The sequence below is a fragment of the Magallana gigas genome, chromosome 3 (assembly GCF_963853765.1).
Source record: "Magallana gigas chromosome 3, xbMagGiga1.1, whole genome shotgun sequence".
In the NCBI taxonomy this organism is placed as follows: domain Eukaryota; kingdom Metazoa; phylum Mollusca; class Bivalvia; order Ostreida; family Ostreidae; genus Magallana; species Magallana gigas.
In genome coordinates, this window is record NC_088855.1 from 2,832,295 (window position 1) to 2,857,535 (window position 25,241).

At 35.3% G+C, this 25,241-nt stretch overlaps 3 protein-coding genes across 8 annotated transcripts; 2 read left to right on the top strand and 1 right to left on the bottom strand.

The window, feature by feature from the left end:
- Positions 1 to 123: 123 nt before the first annotated feature.
- Positions 124 to 6,052, top strand: LOC105325905 (developmentally-regulated GTP-binding protein 1). Of its 2 annotated transcripts, XM_011425684.4 has the most exons (10): positions 124 to 279; positions 1,574 to 1,739; positions 1,998 to 2,128; positions 2,231 to 2,300; positions 2,977 to 3,146; positions 3,620 to 3,805; positions 4,003 to 4,115; positions 4,440 to 4,562; positions 5,260 to 5,355; positions 5,577 to 6,052. In XM_011425684.4, the coding sequence occupies exons 1-10, from the start codon at positions 241 to 243 to the stop codon at positions 5,581 to 5,583; spliced, it is 1,101 nt and encodes a 366-aa protein (XP_011423986.1). In that variant the 5' UTR covers positions 124 to 240; the 3' UTR covers positions 5,584 to 6,052. The 2 variants fall into 2 exon arrangements, with proteins under 2 accessions (XP_011423986.1, XP_065934143.1); XM_066078071.1 differs by lacking the exon at positions 5,577 to 6,052 and having other exon boundaries at positions 5,260 to 5,359.
- An 835-nt stretch (positions 6,053 to 6,887) lies between these two features.
- Positions 6,888 to 13,805, top strand: LOC105345694 (neurofilament heavy polypeptide). 4 transcript variants are annotated; one of them, XM_011453951.4, is made up of 2 exons: positions 6,888 to 7,090; positions 12,319 to 13,805. In XM_011453951.4, the coding sequence occupies exon 2, from the start codon at positions 12,387 to 12,389 to the stop codon at positions 13,686 to 13,688; it is 1,302 nt and encodes a 433-aa protein (XP_011452253.3). In that variant the 5' UTR covers positions 6,888 to 7,090; positions 12,319 to 12,386; the 3' UTR covers positions 13,689 to 13,805. The 4 variants fall into 4 exon arrangements, with proteins under 4 accessions (XP_011452253.3, XP_019929840.3, XP_019929841.3 ...); XM_020074281.3 differs by lacking the exon at positions 6,888 to 7,090 and adding an exon at positions 8,370 to 8,788; XM_020074282.3 differs by lacking the exon at positions 6,888 to 7,090 and adding an exon at positions 9,455 to 9,624.
- Positions 13,806 to 15,483: 1,678 nt separating this feature from the next.
- LOC105345695 (BLOC-3 complex member HPS4) lies at positions 15,484 to 23,954 on the bottom strand. Of its 2 annotated transcripts, none has more exons than XM_011453953.4 (13): positions 23,884 to 23,954; positions 23,045 to 23,144; positions 22,797 to 22,943; positions 22,581 to 22,688; positions 22,331 to 22,465; positions 22,149 to 22,243; positions 21,875 to 21,935; positions 21,642 to 21,666; positions 20,201 to 21,423; positions 19,907 to 19,981; positions 19,385 to 19,442; positions 19,097 to 19,205; positions 15,484 to 17,878 (listed from the first exon to the last, which is right to left on the bottom strand). In XM_011453953.4, the coding sequence occupies exons 1-13, from the start codon at positions 23,895 to 23,897 to the stop codon at positions 17,719 to 17,721; spliced, it is 2,310 nt and encodes a 769-aa protein (XP_011452255.3). In that variant the 5' UTR covers positions 23,898 to 23,954; the 3' UTR covers positions 15,484 to 17,718. The 2 variants fall into 2 exon arrangements, with proteins under 2 accessions (XP_011452255.3, XP_011452254.3); XM_011453952.4 differs by having other exon boundaries at positions 19,385 to 19,445.
- Positions 23,955 to 25,241: the final 1,287 nt, after the last annotated feature.

Here is a 25,241-nt window from a genome sequence, read left to right on the forward strand (position 1 = left end):
GGGTCATAGGAAACTGCAGATTTACGACCCCGGCACATAAAACATATTTTTATTAAATTATGACTAAATGAACTTAAGTAATTTTAATATTTAGCAAAATAAATAAAGAAATATGAGATGTTAAATTCATTTCCTTTCCGATCGTTACACATGAGAGTCTTTAAGATTTATTTTTCAAGTCGGGTTAGTAATCCTCTTTTTGCCGGGACAGGCTCAACGTGAAAACCATCTGCGAGAAAAATGGGAATTTTAGAACGAATAGCTGAAATTGAGTCCGAGGTAGGGTAGTTTTGATCACTAAGCGACGTTTGGTCTGTTATGACAACGTATTATGAAAATCTAAAGATCTTCAATCACGGGATATTGAGGTTGAATACTCCAAACCATGCTGAAGTGTTTTGGGAGAATCTTATTAAACTTCATACGTTTTACTATAAGACCGTTAAAGCAAGTACAGCACGAAGTGAAATTGATACACAGGGATACATATGTTTCATGATAATTAATCAAAGCCTGGTTAATCAAATGCAGTGATTCATTTCAAAATGGACTTTTCTGAATCATAACCACAAGAGTCCCAGGCAGAAAACAATGACTGATGAGTCCACATTTTATTCCCCAAAGAACATAAATATCAAATAAGCTACATTTTTTTAAACTTAAATTTTAAATGACCATACTAAGAGAGGGGCTAAGTGCCGTCCCTTGAACCCTTCTGAGTTTTCTGTTTCTTCGTCGCCAATATCAATTATTTCACGTTCTGGATTCAGTGTTCCTTTCAGCATAAACCTATTTGTTGTTAGTAATTTCAGATTAACTGCCACTGGTCTACTTTTTCATAAACTCTGGTTAATCTTTCCTGGATTAGGAGGAATTTTATTTGTTTTACTTGGTCGCATCGTGATCGAACTCAATTTCCCCACCATAATATCATGTATCATTGAGTCTCATTGGTTGATAACTAAGTGTTGACAAATGAGATTTTGGCTTTTGCAGAGTTTGTTTCCTTAATCCAGGGATCTACTTAGTAGGTTAAGAAAGGAACAATCGATGTTCTTGAATTTCTTAATTAGCAATGAGATGTGTATTTCTAAATTTAATGTGTCTTTTGGGATGCTCATAAAAATGAAAGTATCTTTCCTGAGCAAAATTTGTGTGTATTTTACGCTGGACACACATCAAAATGAATCACTGCTAAATGGATGCATCTACATGATTGAAAAAATTAACAGGCTGGGCACAAACCCCCATTTGGATAACATTTGACTCCCATTGCAAATTGTCAGTCAGTTAGAATATCTTCACTGGCTATTAATACATCTGATATTCCTTTGCTGTCAACATCTTTAATCTGAAATTTTCACCGAAAATTTGATTAAATTTTGATAAAAATATAAACAGTCCTACATCATTAACATCAAACTAATTTAAGAACTGAGGAACATAAATGCTCTTTCAAGAGCCTAACTCTCTATTTCTAAAAGCATTATGTCTCCTTGTTTTCAATAGATCCTTTTTCCCAATTCAAAATTTACTAAAATATGCATGTACAATTTTTCTATTTCATTTAAAGATGGCCAGGACTCAGAAAAACAAGGCGACGAGTGGTCATCTTGGTCTCCTCAAAGCCAGACTAGCAAAACTTCGCAGAGAACTCATCGAACCTAAAGGTGGGGGTGGAGGAGGGGGGGAGGGTTTTGATGTTGCCAAAACCGGAGACGCCCGTATTGGATTTGTAGGTAAGGCTAACCTTATACCATTCAACTTTTTACCAGAAATCCAGATGTTTCTCATGCCTTTTCAGATTATGTATGCATTTTATTTATTTTTTTTTTTTTTTGTGTGCATTGTCAATTGAAAATGTGCATTACTTGTAGGAACACTTTTCAAAACATTAATGTTTTACCCAAAAAAATGTTAGTAGATATATTTTGCATGAGAAACATTTTCTGTAATTTTATACCACACATCTTGTAATATTTGAATTTCTATTTTAGGTTTCCCATCTGTAGGAAAATCTACTCTACTTAGTAATCTAGCTGGAGTCTATTCGGAAGTGGCTGCCTATGAATTTACCACCCTAACAACTGTTCCCGGTGTTATACGATACAAAGGGGCAAAAATTCAGGTAAATATTTACCTCTAGTTAAAGACATGCCCTGTTTTTTATGTAATTTGCTTTACCTATTGTTGAAATTGCACAAAGATTATAATTCTGCTCATATTTTAGTTGCTTGATCTTCCTGGTATCATTGAGGGAGCCAAGGATGGGAAAGGGCGTGGAAAACAGGTCATTGCAGGTCAGTTTAAATCTACTTTGTACTGAGAACACTGGTAACTTTCCTTGCTTATCCATCTTATTTGTCTGGAAAGGGTTGCGCTGGTTAGATCTTAAACTTTGCGGTGAGGTACATGTACATATACTTAATTTTACAAAAACAACAATCTGTTAACTACCGGTATTACCTATAGCAATCCATTATGTTGTGGGCCAATGTATTGTGATACATTGACTAGTAAATCTATTACTATTGTAATGACACTTCCTCTTTGTAAATTCAGAGTTACCGGTATTAAGATAGGCCTTGGATGGAAATGTATACACAGACATGCTCAACCCCCTAACCCTTACCCCACTCTGCACCCACCCCCTGGCAAAAATTTCTAAAATTATCCCTTAGACCCTCCAGAGAAAATTTTTGTACACATGCTGTTGTATTGTATGGCTATCTATTGATCTATTTCTGTTTTACTACAGTTATAATGTATGGCTATCTATTGATTTATTTTTGCTGTATTACAGTTATCTATTGATCTATTTTTGCTGTGTTACAGTTGTATTGTATGGCTATCTATTGGTCTATTTTTGCTGTATTACAGTTATCTATTGATCTATTTTTGCTGTATTACAGTTATCTATTGATCTATTTTTGCTGTATTACAGTTATCTATTGGTCTATTTTTGCTGTATTACAGTTGCTCGGACATGCTCCCTTATCTTCATTGTACTCGACGTCCTGAAACCTCTACAACACAAGAAGCTCATCGAGCACGAGTTGGAAGGATTTGGGATCAGACTCAACCAATCACCACCCAACATTGGATTCCGTCGGAAAGAAAAAGGCGGAATAAACCTTCAAACTTTGGTAAACAAAATAGTCCTGATAAATGTGGATACCATTTTTGGGACACCAACTGAAATGAGTTTTTATAAGGCTTTGAATTGGACTATTTGATTATATGTATAACAGGTAATTGATATGAGGTAGTTCAGTTGATATTGGGAAAAGTTTAACACCGCTTCATGATTACCTTTACGCTGTAGTATACTTAGAAAGACCAGTTTATTCAATTATATTTTCACTTACATCAAGGATATAAAAATTGTATGAGCTATGAGTAAGTAAGAAATGCAGACATAAGAAAAGCATCGTCCTAAAATTTAATTATCATTGGAGGAACATACGGAATTAAAATACAATTCCATGAAAAACACTTGGTATCCACTGCTCTGTTGGTAAAAGCTGTAATATATTGAATATAGGTACCAGTGATTTTAAAGACTCAAACTTATTAATGGTTTCTATTTCATGTTGGTTTAAATTTCCATTTTGTGAAGGTTCCTCAATCCGAGCTAGATATTGACTTGGTGAAGACAATTCTTGGAGAGTACAAGATGCACAATGCCGACATTGTCCTCCGCTCCGACTGTACGGCTGAGGAACTGATCGATGTGGTGGAGGGGAACCGTGTCTACATCCCTTGTATATACATCCTAAACAAGATCGACCAGATCTCTATAGAGGTAAGAAATCAAGAAGAGTTTAGCTCAGCTCATTTTTGAAACTTAACTCCCTTTTGCAAGATTTGGGGAAGCAAAACCACAACTAATTTTGCTCATTATGTAACAGAATGTACTGTCACTCTGAAGGGTATTTTAAAAAGTAATGATATGTACTTTACATGTGGTCAGCCTGTAATGATTTTCCTTTATGTTCACAGGAACTGGACATTATCTACAAAGTCCCTCACTGTGTGCCTATCTCGGCCCATCACAAGTGGAACTTTGACGATTTACTGGAGAAGATGTGGGAATACCTGGGACTCGTCAGAATGTGAGTCCATCATGCTCGTGATTAGTAAATCCTGCTCTTCTAGAGTTTTTGTGCTCGCTGAATTTGACAATAAGTCACTGTATTTACTTTTACCTTGCACTTCAAGAGCTTTCAGTGTATTCTTGATGTCATTTTATGATATTACTAAATCATCCATTTGTAGAGTTTTCAGCAACTTGGCAAAAATCATATTTTTCGATAAAGTTAAATTAGAAAATTTGTAATGTCACAGTTTCATTCATAATAATCATGTATAATATTAGTCTAATACATAATGTGACAATATCTCAATACAACTGAGCCATTTTTAACTTCATTTGACAGTTACACCAAGCCCAAAGGTCAGCTGCCGGACTACACATCACCTGTAGTGGTCAAGATAGACAAGTGTACAGTGGAGGACTTCTGTAACAAGCTGCACAGAGCCATCATCAAGGAGTTCAAATAGTCAGTAATAGTCACTGTAGATATAGAATGCACAATAGTCAGCGATAGTCACTGTAGTCATAGATCGCACAATAGTCAGTTAAAGTCAGTGTAGGCAAAGAATATTCACAATAGCCAGTTATAGTCAGTGTAGTTTAGTTAGTTAGTAGTGGTTGGTGTAGTCATTACCCAGTAATAGTCATTGTAGTCTAGTCAGTCAGTATTAGTTGATGTAGTCAGTTATTATTCATTAATAGTCACTGTAGTCATAGAAATCCTCATAGTCAATTAAGTCAATGTTATAAAATAGTCAGTTATTGTTAATGTAGCCATAAAGTCAGTAATAGTCATTGTAGTCAAATAGTCACTGTAGTCAAAAAGAATTTACTTTGTCAGAGTATTCAACTTTTCTGTGTAGTCAAAGTACTCAATATTCATTATTATATAGAATTGAAATAATATTAATATTAGCTAATTAAAAATTTCATTAATGTCAAAATAATGAAATTACATTGATTTTAAAGAAATTACATAGACAGTTCTTTCCAAGTATTTGAATTTTCATTGCATGTAATATCAATGTTTTTATTATTTATCAACAAAGATTCTTTTTAGCATTTTAAAAGTTAAAAAGTTACACAAGTGAAAAAACAACTCATTTAAAGCCAACACTAATTGGTTTGTTTTGTGACACAGATTTTATGTTTTGTTGTTTTAGTGGCCTAGTCTGGGGGTCCTCGGTCAAGCACCAGCCACAGAAAGTAGGGAAAGAGCACACGCTTCATGACGAGGACGTGGTTCAAGTTGTCAAGAAGTAGGTGCTATCATCGCAAAAATTAAAAAGAAGAATAATTCAAATTAAAATTGTCACAGTATTAATACATGTGCTTTTACAATTATTTAAATATTATGTTAAAATGTTTTTGTATCAATTTAACCATCTAATTACATCAAAAAATGACAAAAGTATTTATTTGTTTTACAGATGTTTATACACATATTCATAAACTTTCTCTTGTTTTTTTTTTTTTTCAGAGTGTGATCGTAAGCAACCTGTGACATATTTATCTGATGTTTGAAATTACTTCATTACCAACCTTGAACTTATCACATTGACACAGTACATTTGCAAAGATAAAGTGATTAATTTTTTCTGATTACCAAAACTGATACCCTATAAAGATTATTGTTATGAAAGAAAAAGGGAAAATTTTGACTCAGCTATAAAATCAGAGGCCAGATTGTGGAGTTACTGGTGCAGTGTATTTGTTTTGACGCTGTGTCTAGGTGATGACTAAAAAAATATGGATGCCATGTTATTAACGGACACCAAACACTCAACATTCTGGGAATTTCATGTTTGTGAACAGAACAAACCAATCCATGTATTAAAACTTTAAAGCTATTGACCTCTGTATGCAATTATTCATGAACCGTCTCTGGTGCGTTTGTCTTTCACATTGTATCTCTTGGCAATTACCGGTATACAATTGAATAAAGAGAAAAATCAACATGATGGTGAACATTATCTGTGTTTGTTCATTTATGTATGGTGTTATACCGGTATATGGAACAAACCAGTTGTTATTTATATTTTGTAAATCTAGCTTCGTACAGGAGGAATTTGTACTTTTTATATTGGAGATTTCCTGGTTCACAGTATCTACCAAGGAAAATTTCACAATCAAGCCCTTAATAGTGAACTCATTTAAGGTGATTCTTCAATTCTATCATCTCTTATTCTACAACAAGTTTTGTGTACCAGTGGTCGTATATACCACATGTTCTGTATACCACATAAACTATATATACCAAATACCAGGTATGTACTCCTCTTAATCTGTACACATGGATGTATACAATTTTGCCTATTGGTGGGGGGGGGGGGGGGGGGGGGGTAGTTGTATGTTCTGACATCACAAGGGTCGTTGTGCTTGGGTTATTGTAACCAAAGTGGAGAATCGTGATTATTTATCAGAATTTATTTTGTGTAAGCTTGTGGCTGTTTTGATACAGTTATGCCTTTACACGCTAAATTAGTTTATTAGAATATTAGATTGTGGTATGATACCTGTTGGTAGAAGAATTTATCGGATTTAGGGGTCAAGAAAACAATTAACTTGGTCCACCACCAGCAAACACTGACGTAGTCTGATCAGCGCAACACAGAAATGTTTCCACCGAAATTATTCATGACATGTAAATTAAACTGTTATTGAGAGCACGACTCCGGGCTTTTATGGAATTATGGCCGATTTTCTATTATACTCGGGAAATAAAGTGCATAAATTGATATGGTCAGTTATTGTAGGGGATTTAAAAATTCCGTCGATATTCATAACTAATTAAACATTAAATGTTGGTGATTCGACCCGCCCTGAAGTATACACCTGTCAGGTGATTAGGTGGGTCCCATAGTACTGAGTATAGCGGGAGAGAGGGCCGGTACTCTGTCCCCGATAGTTCTGCACTTACCAACTAGTTCTATGTAACGGTTACCAATACACCGGAGACTCGCTTCTGATGTAGGAATTACCTTCTTAAAATCAGTAAGTCGTAAAAACTACAAAGAACTTTATGTAAACTTTAAAATATCTTTGCTTATTCTTTATTTTGGCTCGAGTGGGAAACCCATGTAGGCTCCCCATCTGAGTCGGTGGATATAAAATCTGCATCTATATACACAACCCCCCCCCCCCAAAAAAAAAAGAAGAGATGGTTCTTCTTTAATCATCTAATTTTAGACGAGGAAGATAAAAAAAGCGCACCTTGTCCTTTTCCTCTTTTTAAAAAAGATCTCTTCCTTGGAAATTACTAGAATGCAAACCCGAGGGTTTGAAGAATGAACCACCGCCTCCTTATCATCATGTTTTTAGTTTGTATTTGTTTTTATTATAAGAATTGCCACTAAATTTGAATTAATGCAGAGTTTTGCCTTTCTATGTTCTCTCATGTAACGTGATAGTTCATCGACAACACCACAAAATATAAGCTACATTAAATTTGTGCACTGTTCGTCAGTGTTCGATTGGCATAATTAAAAACTAAAATTAAAAAGATATTTTTGAACAGAAAAAGCCCGTATAGACGATTTCGATATAAGAGAACATAAAACTGAAACAACCGCATGTATGAGTAAAAAGGGGAGATGGAACACCGGAGATGACTGGGAATATTCATTTGTCAACTGATTTCTTGTGATTACTGGGATTTAATATTCGAATCTTTCGGAAATTGATCCAAGACACCCGCCTGTGAATAAAGAGAATATATATTAGAATAAACAAACATTTCTGTGATTGTTCATGGAACGTTGTATATAGAGATTTACGACACAAACTACGTATTAAATAATCCGGTTCTGTTGATAAACTGACTTTGTTTACCATTAGATTGGTGTGTTGGTGATTCTAACCCAGTGGATAAAATAATCGTAGGTAGAGTGTGGGGGTCTTTTGATAGCTGAGGGAGGGGGGGGGGGCGGGGTCTGATACAGGTATACTGCGGAAATCCTCGTGCGTACCTTTCTTTATGAGAGGGGGTTTCCAGTGCTGTAATCTATTTTACCTACTTTAAGTGTCAATTCCCTCATAAAAAAATACATTATATATATTATTAATGAATTGATAAAAGTTCAACTGTATTATTCTTCATTCATTCTTGATCTATCAATTGTAATGTGCAAATTAATGTTAATGGGTCTGCTACTTGGATACTAATCGAAAGAAAATACAAACATATATTTTGTTGAATTGTTATTCTTCAACTGAATTTGATTGGCCCTGTATTGTCAAAATTAATCCTTAGACACCTGTAAAAACATTATACCCACATTTGCATGAGGAGCCCGTCGTGGATTCTTTTAATGTTGAGATTGACGCAACCTGTATGTCAGAATCCATTTGATTGAAGTTCTTCAAACTGTCCTTTGAAGGCGTATATCGATTACCACTACATTTCATCAGTGTTTGAATTCACTCTGGATCTGGATCAAGACCCGTTTATATAATTGTCTTTTGATCATCTTTTATCGGTGCCGATTTTTTTCCACGTTTGTTTTCGCTTTTCCAATTATGTACCGTAAACTTATCAATATTGGGGTAGACAAAACCTTAGAATCGCCTTTAATCAGTGCAGTATATGCTAGTTCAACTAAATATGTCAAGCATATGTTCTGCATTCCTGCTCATTAACTTAGATTAACCTGTACATTCTTTTTAATTGAATGAATTTAATGTACATAAAACGTGAGTAGAAAAGAAACACTATCTATTCAAATTCAACAAATACTGATCAATTTATAGAATAAAGTGCCAGAATATGTAAGTAAACAAACCGAAATTATGGTAAATAAATATTTATTTCTCTCCGCCAATTCTGTGATACTTGTTGTGTATTTGCACGGCCTGGTCTGGACTATTATTGTGTAGTAAGGTAAATAAACGTGGACTAATTGTGTATTTGTACAGTCAGATTGTCGCTGTTGACAGTTTCAATGTGGACTTGTAGAACATGTTTAAGATTGTAAACCGAATCAAGAATCGATCTTAGAATTGCGAGCTCCCTTCATAATGTGCTTGAGTGTAACTTTAAGTTTAATAATAAAATTTAAGTTGTTTTGTTTTCTCAAGGACCCATTCAAGTGACATTTGTATACCCCCTCTCTTCTCTCTCTCTCTCTCTCTCTCTCTCTCTCTCTCTCTCTCTCTCTCTCTCTAAATATTTTATTTTTTAAGCACCTTTTCAAGTGACTCTCTCTCTCTCTCTCTCTCTCTCTCTCTCTCTCTCCCCCCCCCCACCAATGACATGTATCTATATCGGTTACTTATCTTTTAACTAAATATACTGTATGCATGGCCCGCGTCAATAGCGGAGATCAGAGCGATTTAAACATGCATAGTTCTGTCAAATTTTTTCATTGTTACACTGACACCAATAAAGAGAAGTTTCAATTTATACGAATTCGCTAACTGTGGGCTTTTTACTCAAAGACACTGAGACACGACTACACGTATACTGGGCGACTCTGATAGACATGATAGATTTGCTTGGGAATAATTCGAAAGGATCCAGAATGAAAGAGGTAACTAAGACATATACTCCCTTCTACTTTCCCACATTTTAGAAGGAACGATAGTTTTAAAAAATGTACATACATGTATGTATTTATGTAAAGTATTTTTTTCTTCTTTGTTGTTAAACTATTTGAATTTATCTTGCAGGAATAAAAAAGTAACATTTAAAACACAGTATGTTACATACAATGTCTGTTTTATATATCCTCTTTTTTGTTTTGTCGGAATGAAAATGGAAGTTGGGAACGATTTCCTAATCAACGACACTTAATTAAAATATGCATGGATAGATTAACTTGTATCACTATGCATATAAAGTGCATACTTCTTACGCAGTGGTGGGTCAGACAATAATAAGGTCAAAAGAAATTTTAAACAATTAAGAGAAAAGGATATATATATATGAGTTATTGTAGGAGCTCCAATGGGGAGATAATTTTGACATATTTGTTAATTGATTGCGTTTTCTATTGTCTGTGTGCACCGATACCAGATACCTGCTGATAGTGCCCCATTGTTTCTTACAATGGCCGATTGTCAACCGTTGTCTAGTTGTTTTTAGGGTTGTCCACTAATTTATTAGAGCAATTAACCCCCGCAAAGTTCACCACAGCGGCGCTTTTTAAATCTTAAAAATAGTTTTGAATTACAGGGTTTTTGTTATATTCTATATAAATGTTATGGAACAATGAAAAGAATTAACCAACATCAAAACAAAAGTTCAACAATTTATAGCCTATAGAAGTCCGATACCAAAAGTACATGTTGGTAGAATTAATTTATAAATTAACAATTGATGCGGGAAAAATGCACACGTGTCTATTTTTGCAATTATGTACATACAAGTAGACGAGTAAATAGACGAGTAACGCGCGAGCCAAATTAAAGATGGTATGGAAGGGGGGGGGGGATGTCGAAGTCAAATAGTTTGTCCTGGGACAAGTTCGGTTAAAATGACACGAGCTTTTCTCCAGAGTTTGATTTTCTCCACTTAATATCCGTGTTACTGTGATATCCTGGATCTGTGAGTGGTAGTTGAGGAGATCCCAAACTAGACCACATACCGACAGACACACGCACACATTGACGCGAGGACACGCGCTACTCCTGAACAAGTGTCGAGCTGTCGATTCGGTCTGACGGGGGAAGATTCCTCTGTAAGATCTAGAGACCACAGCTGATCGAGACTCAGAGGGTCGCTTTAGGAAGCCGATAATATCGATACACTATTATTTCCGCTTAAATCTGTATTCATCGCCAACAATTAGACCTGTCGGATTTGCACCGAATTAAACGATATTAGCATGATTGCTTTGCCCGTTTTAGTGTCTTTTGAAAGCCTTGATTTGTCGATCTCAGCAAACTCATCAGATGTGAAATACGTATCATTAGGCCTAAATCGTTACATTCCTAATATCAAGGAAGGAAATTATTATTAAAGCCCCGTTAAAGTATCTGTAATATCTGTAAATGAATTGCAAATGCATTATACTCATTAAACGTGTGCTTTTTAATTTAAATTTCTGAAGATTATAAAAAAATGAACAAAATCTTCCTATTCTCGAAAAAGACAGGTAATATGCTGTTGCACAATACACATGAGTCCTACACAGTTCTTTGCGGGTAATTTTGGGATATGGTACAATTATTTGATGGCCCTTAAATCTTATAATTTTTGAAAGACAGGTATAAAATAAAGTTTAGAAATAAAATTATCTATCTTGGAAGAAAATTGTAATTTTTTTTATTCAAGTATAACGCTCTGGGAGGACAATTGGGGTAAAATATTGGAACAAGTTTCGAGTTAGTTTTTTTTTTATATTTAAAACAGACAAGCCAGGCCATTTTTTAATTTCGTCAGTTGAGAGTGTTGTTTGATCAGCGATACTGATCTGTAGGCCGGGTTCCATTCATTGTGTCTACTGGCACGGCGAATACACAGCTGTACAGTCCTCTTACTTTTAATTATTTCATTCTCAATTAGTCATTTCTTTCGACTTTCTGGCTTGAAGTGTCGTTTTCCCCATTGTCGTGGGACCAGTGCCCCCTTACTTCGTGTTCTATGCTTTAACGGTAAGTGGACGACTTTTCATTTCAGTGCAGAATTTCAAATGGTGAATGAGGATTTTAATTGGAATTCTGATGCTATTTAGTTTCATAAGAATGTCAAAAAATTTCTCTCAAGAGCACGGAAAAATAAGCCAAGATTTATATATTTTTAATATAGCTAAAAATGATAAATTGTCATGAACTTTGAAGAGGGGTCCTGCCTGTAGATATACAACAATAAACAATGGCTGGAGAGGGTGGGTAAAAGTATTGTCCGTGAATAAAGTCATTTAATCATAGAATATTAAAACTAAAATCTGGTAGGATCAACCGCAATATAAACTGCTCTATTAAATCGATAGTCTGTAATGGCTTAGCGCTGGCTGGGGTCGATGGGGAGATGATTTTATAATGATTATGATGCGGGATCGAATCTCAGACCTTTTCTTGAGTGATCAAGGCTCCTTTTGGGAGCTGTACAAGGTCTCTACCCTTTTGAGCTGATTAAAAACGTACGCACTTGTTTATTGCAATAAAGTAAACGGATTAACAATTAAAAACTTGCGCATTCTTAAATCACACCCTAAGTCAGTGGGTGCGTGTGTCTGTGTGTTCCAATGAGACGGTGAACAGTATGGACTTTATCTTTACAGAGGGACTGAGAGGGCGAAGCTTGACCAAACCGGCCTTAGATGAGGATGACGACGCCTTAGACAGCGCTATGGATTCTGTGAAGACCCCGCGGTTACCGGAACTCCCAAACGTCCTACACACGGACCTCTCACGCTCCGTCACTCACATAGGGGTCCGGAAGTTTGTGATCGATACCCCCAGGGACCAGGAGCTAAAGAAACGAGAAAAGTTGTGGCAGTTCCACAAGAAGAACCGCGGCGCCATGGTCCGTCTGAAGGGACTCAATCCGGTCATGAGTAAAAGCACCGAGGAGAAACTGGACGGAGGTGAAGAAGAGAAAAAATCCGATTCTGATAACGAGGGAGAGAAAAGTCCGAGAGAGGCGAAGAAACTCCCCAAGATACGGGCCAGGCTGAAAATGGAGTCCAGAAACTCTAACAGTTCAAACAGTGATAAAAAAGAAAACGTAAAAGAATCGAATAAAGACTCTAATGTGAAATACACATATTCGTCTGCTCTTACGATAGGAAACAATATATACTCCCAGATTCGCGGTAAGGAGCTGGAATTCACAGAGAGCGGTGCGAGACCGCCCATGGACAGTGGTAGAACTAAGCGGTCAATTGTAAACTCTATAGACAAGCTTCCTGACCTCAGCAACGCGCTCACCAAACTAGGGTACATGAAACTGACCAGAAACGTGGTTCATTTCGGAGGGGGGTTCTTTGGTCGCCATCAGGAGAAGCGATACATGGACCTCCGGAGATCTGTGTCCTCTATTGATAACTCTTCAAGACCGGAAGTGGTTAAAAGTGAAAAAGGACTTTATGGTTCTATGAACCAATTGGACACGATGGTGGAAACTTCTAGGATCAAGTTTGAAACCCCACGAACACATCTTAAATTGGAAAACAGGTACGACAAAGAGATCCAGGTTAAAAAGTCTGAAGACTCTGAAAAATCAGAGGACATAAAAACGCCTAGACCAACAATACCTGAATCCGTGAAAAAACCGCCATCTGAGAAACAAGAACCTACAAAAACAAGTTTAAATTTAGGACCGAATGAAAAAAGTGAATTTTCTCTGGAAATTAAAAAATCGAAAGGTAAGGACAGTCGGTTAGACGAGGCCAAACCGGTACGTCCAAATTCTGACGTAAGTCTCGATATTCCAAAGGACAAATATGGACCGTCTTCCCAGGTGCGGGAGGTGAAATCGAACCGGTCTCCGTGGGGCCACGCGTACGGGATGAATCCTTACCGCTGGACCAACAAGGGTGCAATAAGAGACGAGGATAAGGCGTGGGTGGAACACGCCATGCAGAACACTGACGTCATAGACCAGACGGCGTACGACTGCTTCGCCAGGACCAAGCTGCCAAAAACGTAGAGCGGCGGTGACGTCATCTCTGTCGGTGATTGTTTTGTACATGTTCGTTAAACGTTGTTTTTTATGGTACTGGAAGTACTGAAATACGCATTGCAATAAATACTCTCTTCCTTCTTATTCTTTTAACTATATTAGTTGCATTAGAAATATGGTAGTCATATTTACATATCATGCATATTAGCTACCCTAGAGTAAGATACGTATGTTTAGCATCTTTTAACTCCTTCATATAATTACATTCTAACTATACCTTTGGCATTGAACAAGCTGCACGGGACCAATGATCGGAAGGCTAAGTCTTTTGACGGTAATTTATATAAAAGTGTTACAGTTTATTACTCTGTACAAGACAATTGTCGGAATCTTTTAATCCGAAGGCAGTTTAATTTTAAACTTCAAATGTATGCTGGGGGTTTCACCTATAAATAATAAACGCCACTACATCCTACCTTATGTATGAGAATTTATATACCTCGATTTTCTGTGTTTCTTTCAATATATTGATTATTTTTTATGAACCAGAAAAAGGCAAATCTTGATATTTATCATTTGAATGACATTTTTTTTATTGAAGTTGAAAACAAAGCAGGGTAAGCTAGGTTTATATAGGTACAATATCGGAAATCTATGTCAACAAAGAACTACCACTAGCTTTGTTGTAACAATTAATATAAGGAAAAGCTGATAGATCGATACAGTTACATGGAGATGACAAATTCTACTTGTACCATTAAAATGACTGGTACGCGAAGGTTGTACCTAATATCTACATCTACTCAGTGTCTGAAAATGATCACAAGAAATCGTGTTCTAATATTCCAACTACATCAACTCAATCAGATTCTCACATTCATGTAATCGTTACAAATCGCCCCTTTTCGCACTTTATTACTGGATTACGAAGACCATTGGAGGCCTCAATGAACGCCCCGTGATGGCCAACTGCATGTTACAGTGTTCATAATTATAGACTTGGTGTTTAGTGATCTAAAGATCTCATTCAAAATTTAAATGCCACAATGCATCTTTTGATTCAAAGAATTCACTCCATGTGCCTACTCAGACTTTAGTTACAGGATAATGTATTAAAGGATGCAAAGGATGCATGAATAGAGTTTAATGAATTGCTCATCTGAATTTAAATGATTCTACAACCACAAATTATTATTCTCATCAGTAATGCTACATACCCTCCTGAGTAATAATACATTTAAACTTGTGTAACAAATGTGTTTGTACATTTACCTCCATAATGATACGTACCTAGTGTCAGTAATATTACATTTACTACTGCTAGTAATTCAATATGTATTTCTGTAAGTAATGTTATATACGATACTACAACTAATATTGCATTAGAAATGACACGGAAAATGAAAATCCCTTCACTATAAGCGTCAATTCATTACAAACGTGTTCGCTATACGCGTGTTTTACTATATTGACATGAGGAAAGTAGGCGACGGCAGGGCCAGGGGATATAATCAAATTCTTATCCAAACTATTACATTTATACTGAAAGTCACATTTGCGCATTCAGTTGTGGGTGGTTTACTCTACTGTCAGGCATCGTGTATTGGATAAGTACCGTGTAGCATCAGACTCCGGCAGTTTCCAACAATGGACGATAAACCAGAAGACTACAACCTTATTTTATTTTTGTAAGATTTCAAGCGAGCTTTTTAAAGACAAATACTTCTTACTATGACATTAACGATTTATAGGTTTGTTCATCTTATTTTTTGGTCAACGAACATTATCTATCATAATTGAATATAAATGATAGAACACAGAGAAATATATCGTTTATTTTCAAAGTAAATACACTGTACGTATGCAGTGTATTTATCAAGTACACGTAAACTTTATTGCAAGAAATTTTAATTGTCTTTTAACCCCCCACCCCCCACCCCCCTTCGACGGCCCCAGCCTCTAAACATATTTTTAATTTAATCAGCTTTCCATTTGTAGATTTCTGATTACAAAAATGCAAGGTTGAATAAGTGCCTTATACAATGTACATTCATAGCATTCTGTGTATAAGTGAAGCTCATTTAACTCAAACAATTTATAAATTTTAAATATTCAGTTTGGCCCTCTTTGCATTAAAAAAAATCCAGAATATACACATATATGAAATGTAATGATGAAATACATTTGAATACAGATATTATTTTAAAAACTATTAAATATTACCTAGAAAATGTGAAATTATTATTTCCAACAATCAAAACCAAAATAATTCTCTCACCAATTTAGGGCAGATAACTCTAAGAGGAAAATCTCCAACATGTTTGTTACAATTAAACATTAAACCTGGCCTTGTTAACAGGTAAAGGTACACCCAGTTGACTAATCAGAATGCCCTATATGGATACTGTACTGTAGACTGGTAAGGCCTGGACTGATATATTTGTACTTATTACTGGCTGCGACAAGGTGGTCGATTCTATATACTGTACATCTGTATGAAAGCAAAAAGGAGCAACTTTCTTTTGACCCTTGTATCAATATTTATACTATCACATACCAACATTTTCAACAACTTAGCACCATCTGTAGCAAAGTTTGGCACAAATATGCATGACAATAAATAATGACACTTTAAAAACATACATGTACACACAGATAAAAGTAAAACTCATAGCTCCAATTAACAGTTTCAACAAATAAATAGACAAGGTGGTATGCATACAAAACAGGATATATCCAAATCTCTAACATGTCCATATACATGTATTGACTTCATATTGATCAAATAGAAAATGGAATTTTAAGAGAAATGTGATATGTTTAACTATTATGCCCCTCTTGCAAATTTATATAACACTGTAACACTGAATACGACGGTTGTCCCAAAATAGCGTAGACAAGTGGCGTTATTCAGTTAATCGAAGACAAAGGAAGATGAAATTTGTGCCACAAAGGGTTCAAGAAATTTGCATTCAAATAATGGTTTAAAATCGAATATTGTTTGAGATTAAATTAGTGAAATGAAAGCATGTTAGATCAGAAATTCTACATGCGGCGCTATGTCAAAAACAAAAAGTTAAAATCAACATAATGAATTGAAAATTGGGCGGTAAAGTACTTTTCGAATGAAAAAATTCAAATAAAACATACACCGATATTTGATAATAATTCTATTATTTACTCAGAAAATGTTTTGGCTATAACAAAACGTTTAAATATTTTAGAGCGCGTTTTGTGACAAGTTGAAAAGTTAACTGTAATAAAATGACGCTTTCAGCGTTTAAGTCGGCGAAGTAGTAACTGATACAATTTTGTAAAGACCATGAAATAAATCCTAAGCGGCTTTGGAAGTAAATGAAATTAACAAAATCGATGAGAAATGCGTTTTGTGAATAAGTAGTTAAACAACATTGAAAATATTTTATTAAGTATGATGACAATAAGTGGAAAAAAGAAACCCCGAACGATATCAATGGACGTTAAAATGTTGTACGACACATTTTGGTAAGACGGACGTTAGACAACAAGTTTGGAGCCGACAGATCGTTTGTACTTAGAAAACATCTAAAAACAAAACAAAACTAGAAATTTATATTGAATGTGCACGCAGAGTACATGTTCAAAGATAATATTTTTTCTGAGACATTTTCGGAAATAAAACGTAAATGTTATCGTGAACGATGTGGAGGGTTTAGCAACAACGTAAAACTGGAAATTTTTGACGTCGCACATTGCGCCGCCTGACAAAACTTGTTGTTACTAATTTATTTTCTCGAGAAATAAATAAAGTACAGATTTGAACTTTTCAGCATTGTTTGCCAAAGGGTGATTGAAGAAAACATAGAAGTCTAATGAAATTGCAGTGAACAGATTATAAATTATGTGTCATGTCTACATTATTTTGGGACAACCCTCGTAAATATATAATAAACAGCACATAAAAAATATTGCATGTTAGCAAGGTTAAAACGGAAAGTTGTCACCTATCATAAAACCAATTACGACCTCAGCTTAGCCTCAATTCTGATTATAAAATGGAAGAGATGAGAAGGTGCTATCATAGCATGACCTCGTTACTCTTGGTCAGACTCGACATCAGGCTCAGGTCAGCCGAGTTCGGGGTGCTCGGTTTGAGTCCTCTGGAGTCGACGTCCTGAGACATGACAAAGATTTCCTCACTGTCATTCTTGTGACCCAGGCAGTAGGCTGTTTGTGACCTAAAAATCAAGATATTTCAATTCTGAGTTAAAAATTTGAATTCAAGCATCAATACTCCTTGCCCCTCCTTCCTCCATCTTCACATGGCGAGGACAGACTGGTAAGTCATGTTTTTATATTCCTCATAAAACACAACAAACAGAAAACAGACAAAAACAACCAATACTGCAACTATACTTTAAAAAAAACAAGGAAAGATTAATATCTCTGACTTTTATATATATTTAAAATAAAGATAGATAATATCTTGTCTCTTGTAGAATCTGATTAAGCAGAGCAAAGTATAATTCATACAAAATACTGATACAAATGTCTTTATACCATAATTCTGGATTTTACGGTTGATAATTATTTAGCAAATTTACGCGTGCTATGCATTCACAAAATTTTTCCCCTAAAAATTAATCAACAGTAAAAAAAAATGTAAATAAAATTTTGCCAACGGCTTGTCTCTACTCCTATATACTATATGAACAGGTGTCCATAAATAGTAGTCATTCACAAAAACCTTTTTATATAACCAGATTATCACCCTTATAACCCCCGTGTGGAGAAGGGCTTCACTAAAAATATCTTCGATTGACTGGCAGCATTATATCTATCTTAAATTTTTTTCTAAAAAAAGAGAGAGCAGTACTTTTAAACACAGAGAATGACAATTCCATTGCTCGGAAACTTCACAGGTTATTTACTATATGTTTTATTTTTCTAGATGTTTATTTCTATATCAACTAATTAAAACAGAGTAAGTTTTTTTTTTAAGTTAAGATTTTAAGTCAAAAGTTGGGACTGATATGAAAGTTATTGCTACCATCTCAAAATGGACGCAAATTTATTCACAAAAGTGTTCTCACCACTTGTTAGGCTTGTTGGTTAAAATGAAAATCTGGCCATAAATCATGCCTAAAGATCAAATTGATTTTCTAATTGCAGTCTTTCTAGAGGTGGCAGTAATATACAATATCAGAAGCTAAACTAACATTGCGCATGTCAATATGTATGACATTTAATATTTGAGTGCCTTTTATTTTTAACACCGACGACAATTCACAAAAATTTAAAATGTAAAAATTAATCTATAGCTTTATGACTCGGATTCGTAAAAATTAATTGATGTAAAAAAATTTCAGATTTACGATATGCATTTTCACTGAGTACACAGAATATACACAGAATATTTTAAGACCGTGTATTAATCACGTTAATGGCGGACTTACTGAAACAGGACGTCAGTGATTTTGGGGTTCTCTTGGAACGACCGATGGATGGAGCTGGCCAGCTTCTGGAAGTTCTCTTCCTCACTGGTCACTGGACTCAAAACACTCCCTGAAAGTCCAGATCATAAAGGCTTAATGTCAACAGACATTTCAACAGAATTGTAAAAGACAAGAGTTGTCTTCCTTACTCTGTCATGTTTAACATACCATTCATACTGATGATTCAATTTTAGTTTTTTAAACTTATTTACTCAAAGTATAGAAACCTACTGATGCAGGGATAATTACCTGAGAGGCTGTTAAAGAAGCTGTCATACTTTAGGTATGAAGATGCGCTCAACGAACTCTGCTAAATAAACGGGCAAATAAGTACGTGCATATTACGGTACAATCTCTTATACTGATAAAGAAACATGCTTATAAATGAACAGGTAAATAAAGGCAGTGTACTGATACAGTTTCCACTTTTAACAATCATCTAACTACTTGTCAGATTAAGACCAATGCACAAAACAGTGAAAGAACTTTGCTATTTTTTTATGTGACAGTCAGACCGGTTCAAATACTGGCGCCAGATAGCTCAGTAGGTAGAGCACCTGGCTAGAGATTCAGGGAGCCCAGGTTATTATCCTGGTCTGGTCAGTCATTATTTCTCCTATCCTGTTACACTTATTAATAATATCTTAACACTTTGATACTGGAAGTAATTAATTATAATTATACATGCTAACAATCACTGAAAAAAGAATTGATAATGTACACTAAATGGTGTGAGTTTATTGACTCATGATATACATAACATGTACTTACCTCAACTGGATCTTCATCAAGGATATCTCTCAAAGAACTGTCTAAATCAGCCAATTGCGGAAGGGCATTTTTCCACTGTTAATATATCAAAGATACTTTATAAAATGCCTCATGAAAAATTTATACTGTACATCTATATCAATACATGTACAGGCATACCAATTATAAAGAAAATCTGAGTAAAGGCAAAGCTTTTAGTCAAAACATGCATAATTTTAAATACATAATAACAGTAATTCCATATTCACACAAGAATTTCTTGAAATAAAATTATTGATACATGTATATTCTTACCAAACTCTGAATTGTTTTTTGGTCAGGAACACTTGAACTTTCCATCAACAGAAGAAGTGAGATCTCTGAGTGACCTTGAACATACAGAATGGCATCCTGAAGGTCGTCCATTTCCGGGTACCACATGTCCTCTTCCTGTACCGTGCTCTCGCTGGTCAGCGAGTCAAACTTACTCGACTTGAAGGACGAGTATTTGGAGCTCCGAATACTGCTGTTCACTGAGCTTGGCGGCACACACTCCTCCGTAAAGTCACTCATTTCATCCCCAGACATCCCCACACCCGAGGACACGCCCACTGGGAATTCTAACCTCTCTTTCAGTTGGTCTGCAGATGATGTGTTTGATCCTACAGCTGTTTGGGTCTCAGGAGATTCTGAGCCGGAGAGTCCGATGTCAACAGTTTCGATGTCTGACAAAATCTCAGGAGTCCTTGGCAGAGACAGGCCCTCCCCGGGATGTATCAACGTCACATCTGAAGGGTTTCCTTCTAAATTCTCAGCATTTTCTTCAACAGTTTCCTCTATTTTTATTTCAATGTTGGAACTATTCTCAGTGTTGCCCACTTGCTTGCTCTCCTGTACATCATTCATCTCCTTAGAGTCGGGCGTCTGGGGGATGCCAGACAACACAGACACCTCAGAACTCACACTGTTTCGTGTCACACACTTTGTATTTACATTTTCACTTGATAACTTGCTAGAATTAACATTATTTTCATTTGTTACTCGATCCCTCTTTGGTTCTACACTTCTTTCCCCCCTCCGTTTTAGTTGGCTAGGATTATCGTTTTCGAGATCACTAATGGACACATCCTGGTCTGTATTACCCTCCACACTTTGCTGCTGCTGCTGCGGTAGAGATTCAAACCCCTGCGTGATTTGTGTAGGGTGGTCAGCGGGTGTCCACAAATTACTACTCCTTCTCACATTATTCCTACCTTTCCTTGACTCCACAGATGCATCAGAGAGATAACCTTTGTCCTTCTCTCCTACTGACACTGATTCTGTTTTCTCGTGTATGATCTCCATTTCCTTACGTTTTGCATTATCTCCCCTGCTTTGAGCTGTGGTGGAGGCATGATTTTCAGAACCATGTGTCATCCATACAAATTTGGAGGTTTTACAGTGCTTGTTTCCAGTGTACCGCTTGACTCCTAGCGTAGAGTATTCCTCATTAGTCAGGTAAATGGTTACCAGTCTGATTCCAACTGGAAGATCTGCCCCTGTAAATGAAGTCAAAACTTTGAAACTGCATACACATTAATACACTTAACTCCAAACTCAAATATTATCCAATCAATAGATTAAGTTGTTTCACTAGATACCAGTATTGGAATCTGCAACCCAACTTTGAAAACTACATGCACACCTGATCCCAAATTCATGTTTTATCAATAGATTTTGTTGTTTAAGAAAATCTTTAGAAAGGTTAATTAGTTACCTATGTCAACTGATAAGCAAGGAAGCTGCAAAAAGAAAACAGATATGGGTATTAATTCATATGACCTGAACATTAACAAAAAAGAATTCAGAAATGAATGGGTTGGATTCTCTCCCTTGGCAAGCAATGATTGTGTCTTGGTGTATGAGAGGCCTTTCTATGATACCAAAAAATTAAGTATAGGGAAAAAAGTACTTATTTTGTCCCCAAGCTCAGATCTTGCGTAATCATACCTGTGGTGTAACAAGGATAAGTTTTCTGCTGAGCTGAGGTGATGCTTGAGTACACAAAACTCTGAAAATGAAAGACATGATACCTGGAATGGATAGTTCAATGAATAAATGATAATTTCATGAATAAATGCATGAATCTGTATGTACATATAGTAAAGTTCAACTTCGAATAATAACTGGGCCTGAGACTTTATATATATTGAGCCAGAGATTACACTAAAGCTAATTCCCTGGCCAAAAAAAGCCAAATTCTTGGCTTCACACCCCCACCTACCTGTTTTTATACATGATCAGCCCCACTAGAACCCCCGGTCGCCTCTGGCTGGACTGTAAAATGTTGGACGCTTGTAGAAAGACCTCCCCTTTACCCTGGAAAATTGTTCACAAGGTTTTGTTAAGGGGGACAACTTCTGATCTCATAAAGCATGATTTAGATCAACTGATGAGAAAACTTGCCTTTGGAATGTTTAGAGTAGGTTGTATTTGGAATGCTTGAGTGAGAAAGCTGTCATGCCAAGAGCCACATGGATACAGTATGTCCCAGATACCTCGAAGTTCTCGTAAAAATCCCTGGTGATCTCTAGCATATTGCTGAAAAAAAAATTGTATTTCTTACTATTTGAAAAACCAATCACAACCAATTTCAAATCATCAAGTGATATTCAAATCAAAATTTATTATACTGATATGAGAATTTTAAACCAACATTTCTGATATTCACGATGCTACCACAATACATGACAAAGGAATTGTACAAAAAATCCAGCTGCCGTTTTAATTGTTCATTGGAGTCTCCCGCATTTCCTTCAAGTCCCTGCAAAATAACGCTCATTAAGTCATTTTGTATCCAAGTATTTACTAATTTTGCCTTCTGTATAACCATTGATAAAATATTTGCCTGGAATTATCAGACTTCACTCACCATACTGTAGTCACCTATCCTTTTCAGACAGTACTTTCCATTTTTTAGGGAGAAGATACAGGGTGGTGATTGGCTGAGAGTGGAGGACAGATACTCCGACATCCCCATTAACTGACCACACATGGCACATTGGTCGTTTTCCTCCACCTTTTTTTAAACAAAAGAATTATATTTACACACATTTTATGATTAGATTGTAATTAATACAACTTCAAAGCATGATTGATTTAGAAGAACTTAGAACTGACAAATGGTGGATAGAAGTAGAGAATTGCGTCCTTCAAGTCATCTTCTTCCTTCTGTAGCATGGTGTGGTCATATATAAAGAAAATTCCAACACCATTTTTTCTGCAAAATATAAAGTTGTTATGACGGAAATAAATCAACAGAAAATGATGCTGTTCAGAACTCCAGTTATAAATAATTTCTTGGTCTCAGACATAACAATTAAAAGAACAAGAGCAGTATTAAAATCTAAATTATTTTTGCTTGTTATATCACGGTATATGTATAGAAAATTAGAAGAAAATGTATCAATGTCATTCATGAGAGAATGAGAGAGAAAGAATGAATAAAATGATAATCTAATTATTATAGAATTTGCATTACTGAGTTATTTAATATATCTTTAATTTTTGCTCACTGCTCTTTACGTATGATATTTAGATAGACGTCGGGCTGATTTCGGTGATCAGCTGAGAGAGAGAGAGAGAGAGAGAGAGAGAGAGAGAGAGAGAGAGAGAGAGAGAGAGACTGTCATGAACTTAACAGTGGATGCCTTGGAAACGACATTCAAGTGATGTAAACAGTACAGAATGTTGTTTTTTCACAAGCTTTTTATCATAAGCTACCAACTTTATTTCCAATAAGCAGGACATACGTGTAGATAACCCATGTCTGCATCGTCAGAGATGTTCAGTACATGTATGCTAGCTATTGTTCTTACCGAATCGCATATTGTTCACGCAAAGTAACAAGAATTTAATGGAATTATTTGAAAATATCAATGCTTTAAATTCATATAAGGCATCTCCTTTTCTTCTTTTCACAAAACACCCTAAGCAATCAGAACATAAACAAATCATACCTGACACCGGCCATGTTTTGATCACATGACTTGTCATAAGACTTATTTATACCACGAGATGGCGCTTTGGCCTTGTACGCACTTCAATCTGTGCACTGAATTTTATTTTATTTCAAAGGCACTGAATTTTATTTTATTTCAAAGGAAAACTTAATTGATACAATAACATACAGATTAATCATATTGATATTGGAGTAAATGTAATCTAGCTATTGTTTAATTGAGTTGCGCTATTTTAATATTAATGACAAAAAAAAATTACTGTGCAGGAAAAACAAATAATTTTTACAAACAAAATATTAATATTGAAGAAAAATCAACATCTTTATTTTTTTAAATCCTGTTAATGTGCTATATGCCCGAGGGTTGTGTGAATTTTTACAAGAATGTTTTGCATTGGGTTATAAGATTATATAAAGTTTTAAATTATTCATTAAAATGTATTTATATTAAATTAACTGTACCTTTAAAAATAAAATACATGTAATTTAATTGTAAAATTCTGTAAATCATGCATGCTTTGACTTTACGAACCATTCATGTTTGTATATTATTATTTGATAAAACTCTATACTTTTCAAATGGGCGAATCGTGCAAAAATTGAACTACTAGTAAATGTGGACATGGTTTATGTTGTAAAAATTGTTGATAACACGTAGATTACACGCGCATGCACCTGACATTATATGTTTTTCGCATAAAATATATACCACTACCTATAATGTGTGTTACTAAGGAAAAGTAAAGGATGGGGCATGAGGCCCACAGGCCACATCGCTCACCTAAACTTGTATCATATTCTATTTCAAAATCTAATTAATAAAAATATGGATCTCTTTAAATATATCATAAAATTCTCATATATTCAAAATACTTTACACAATAATAAAAATATGCATATTTTTTTTTTAAAATCATATCTTAATAAAATCCAAAGTGCATAACTAGTGACTGACCAATCGTATCCTAGCCATCAACGAAGATCTTAAAGATTACAAAATTGTTACATGAATATAAACAATTAACAATTCTGAATCTTCAGCATCTGAGAATCATTGTAATCCTAGTAATCTCACACATTTTAAAAGATTTTTAAACAGATTTTTCCCTATATGTTTCTATGTTGAACTTTGAACCCCTCTTGGGTCCCCAGTACTGGTCTTGGGGTAACGGTTATATCAATTTAGAACCTACACTATTTTAGAATGCTTAAATAACAACTTCAATAATTGAATCAATGTAGTTCTTAAAAAGAAGATTTTAAATATATAAAAAAAGAAAACTCAGCAGTCTTGAAAATCACAATCCGGGGGGATACTAGTACTAGTAAGTAGTATCTTAAACTTCAATTTTAATG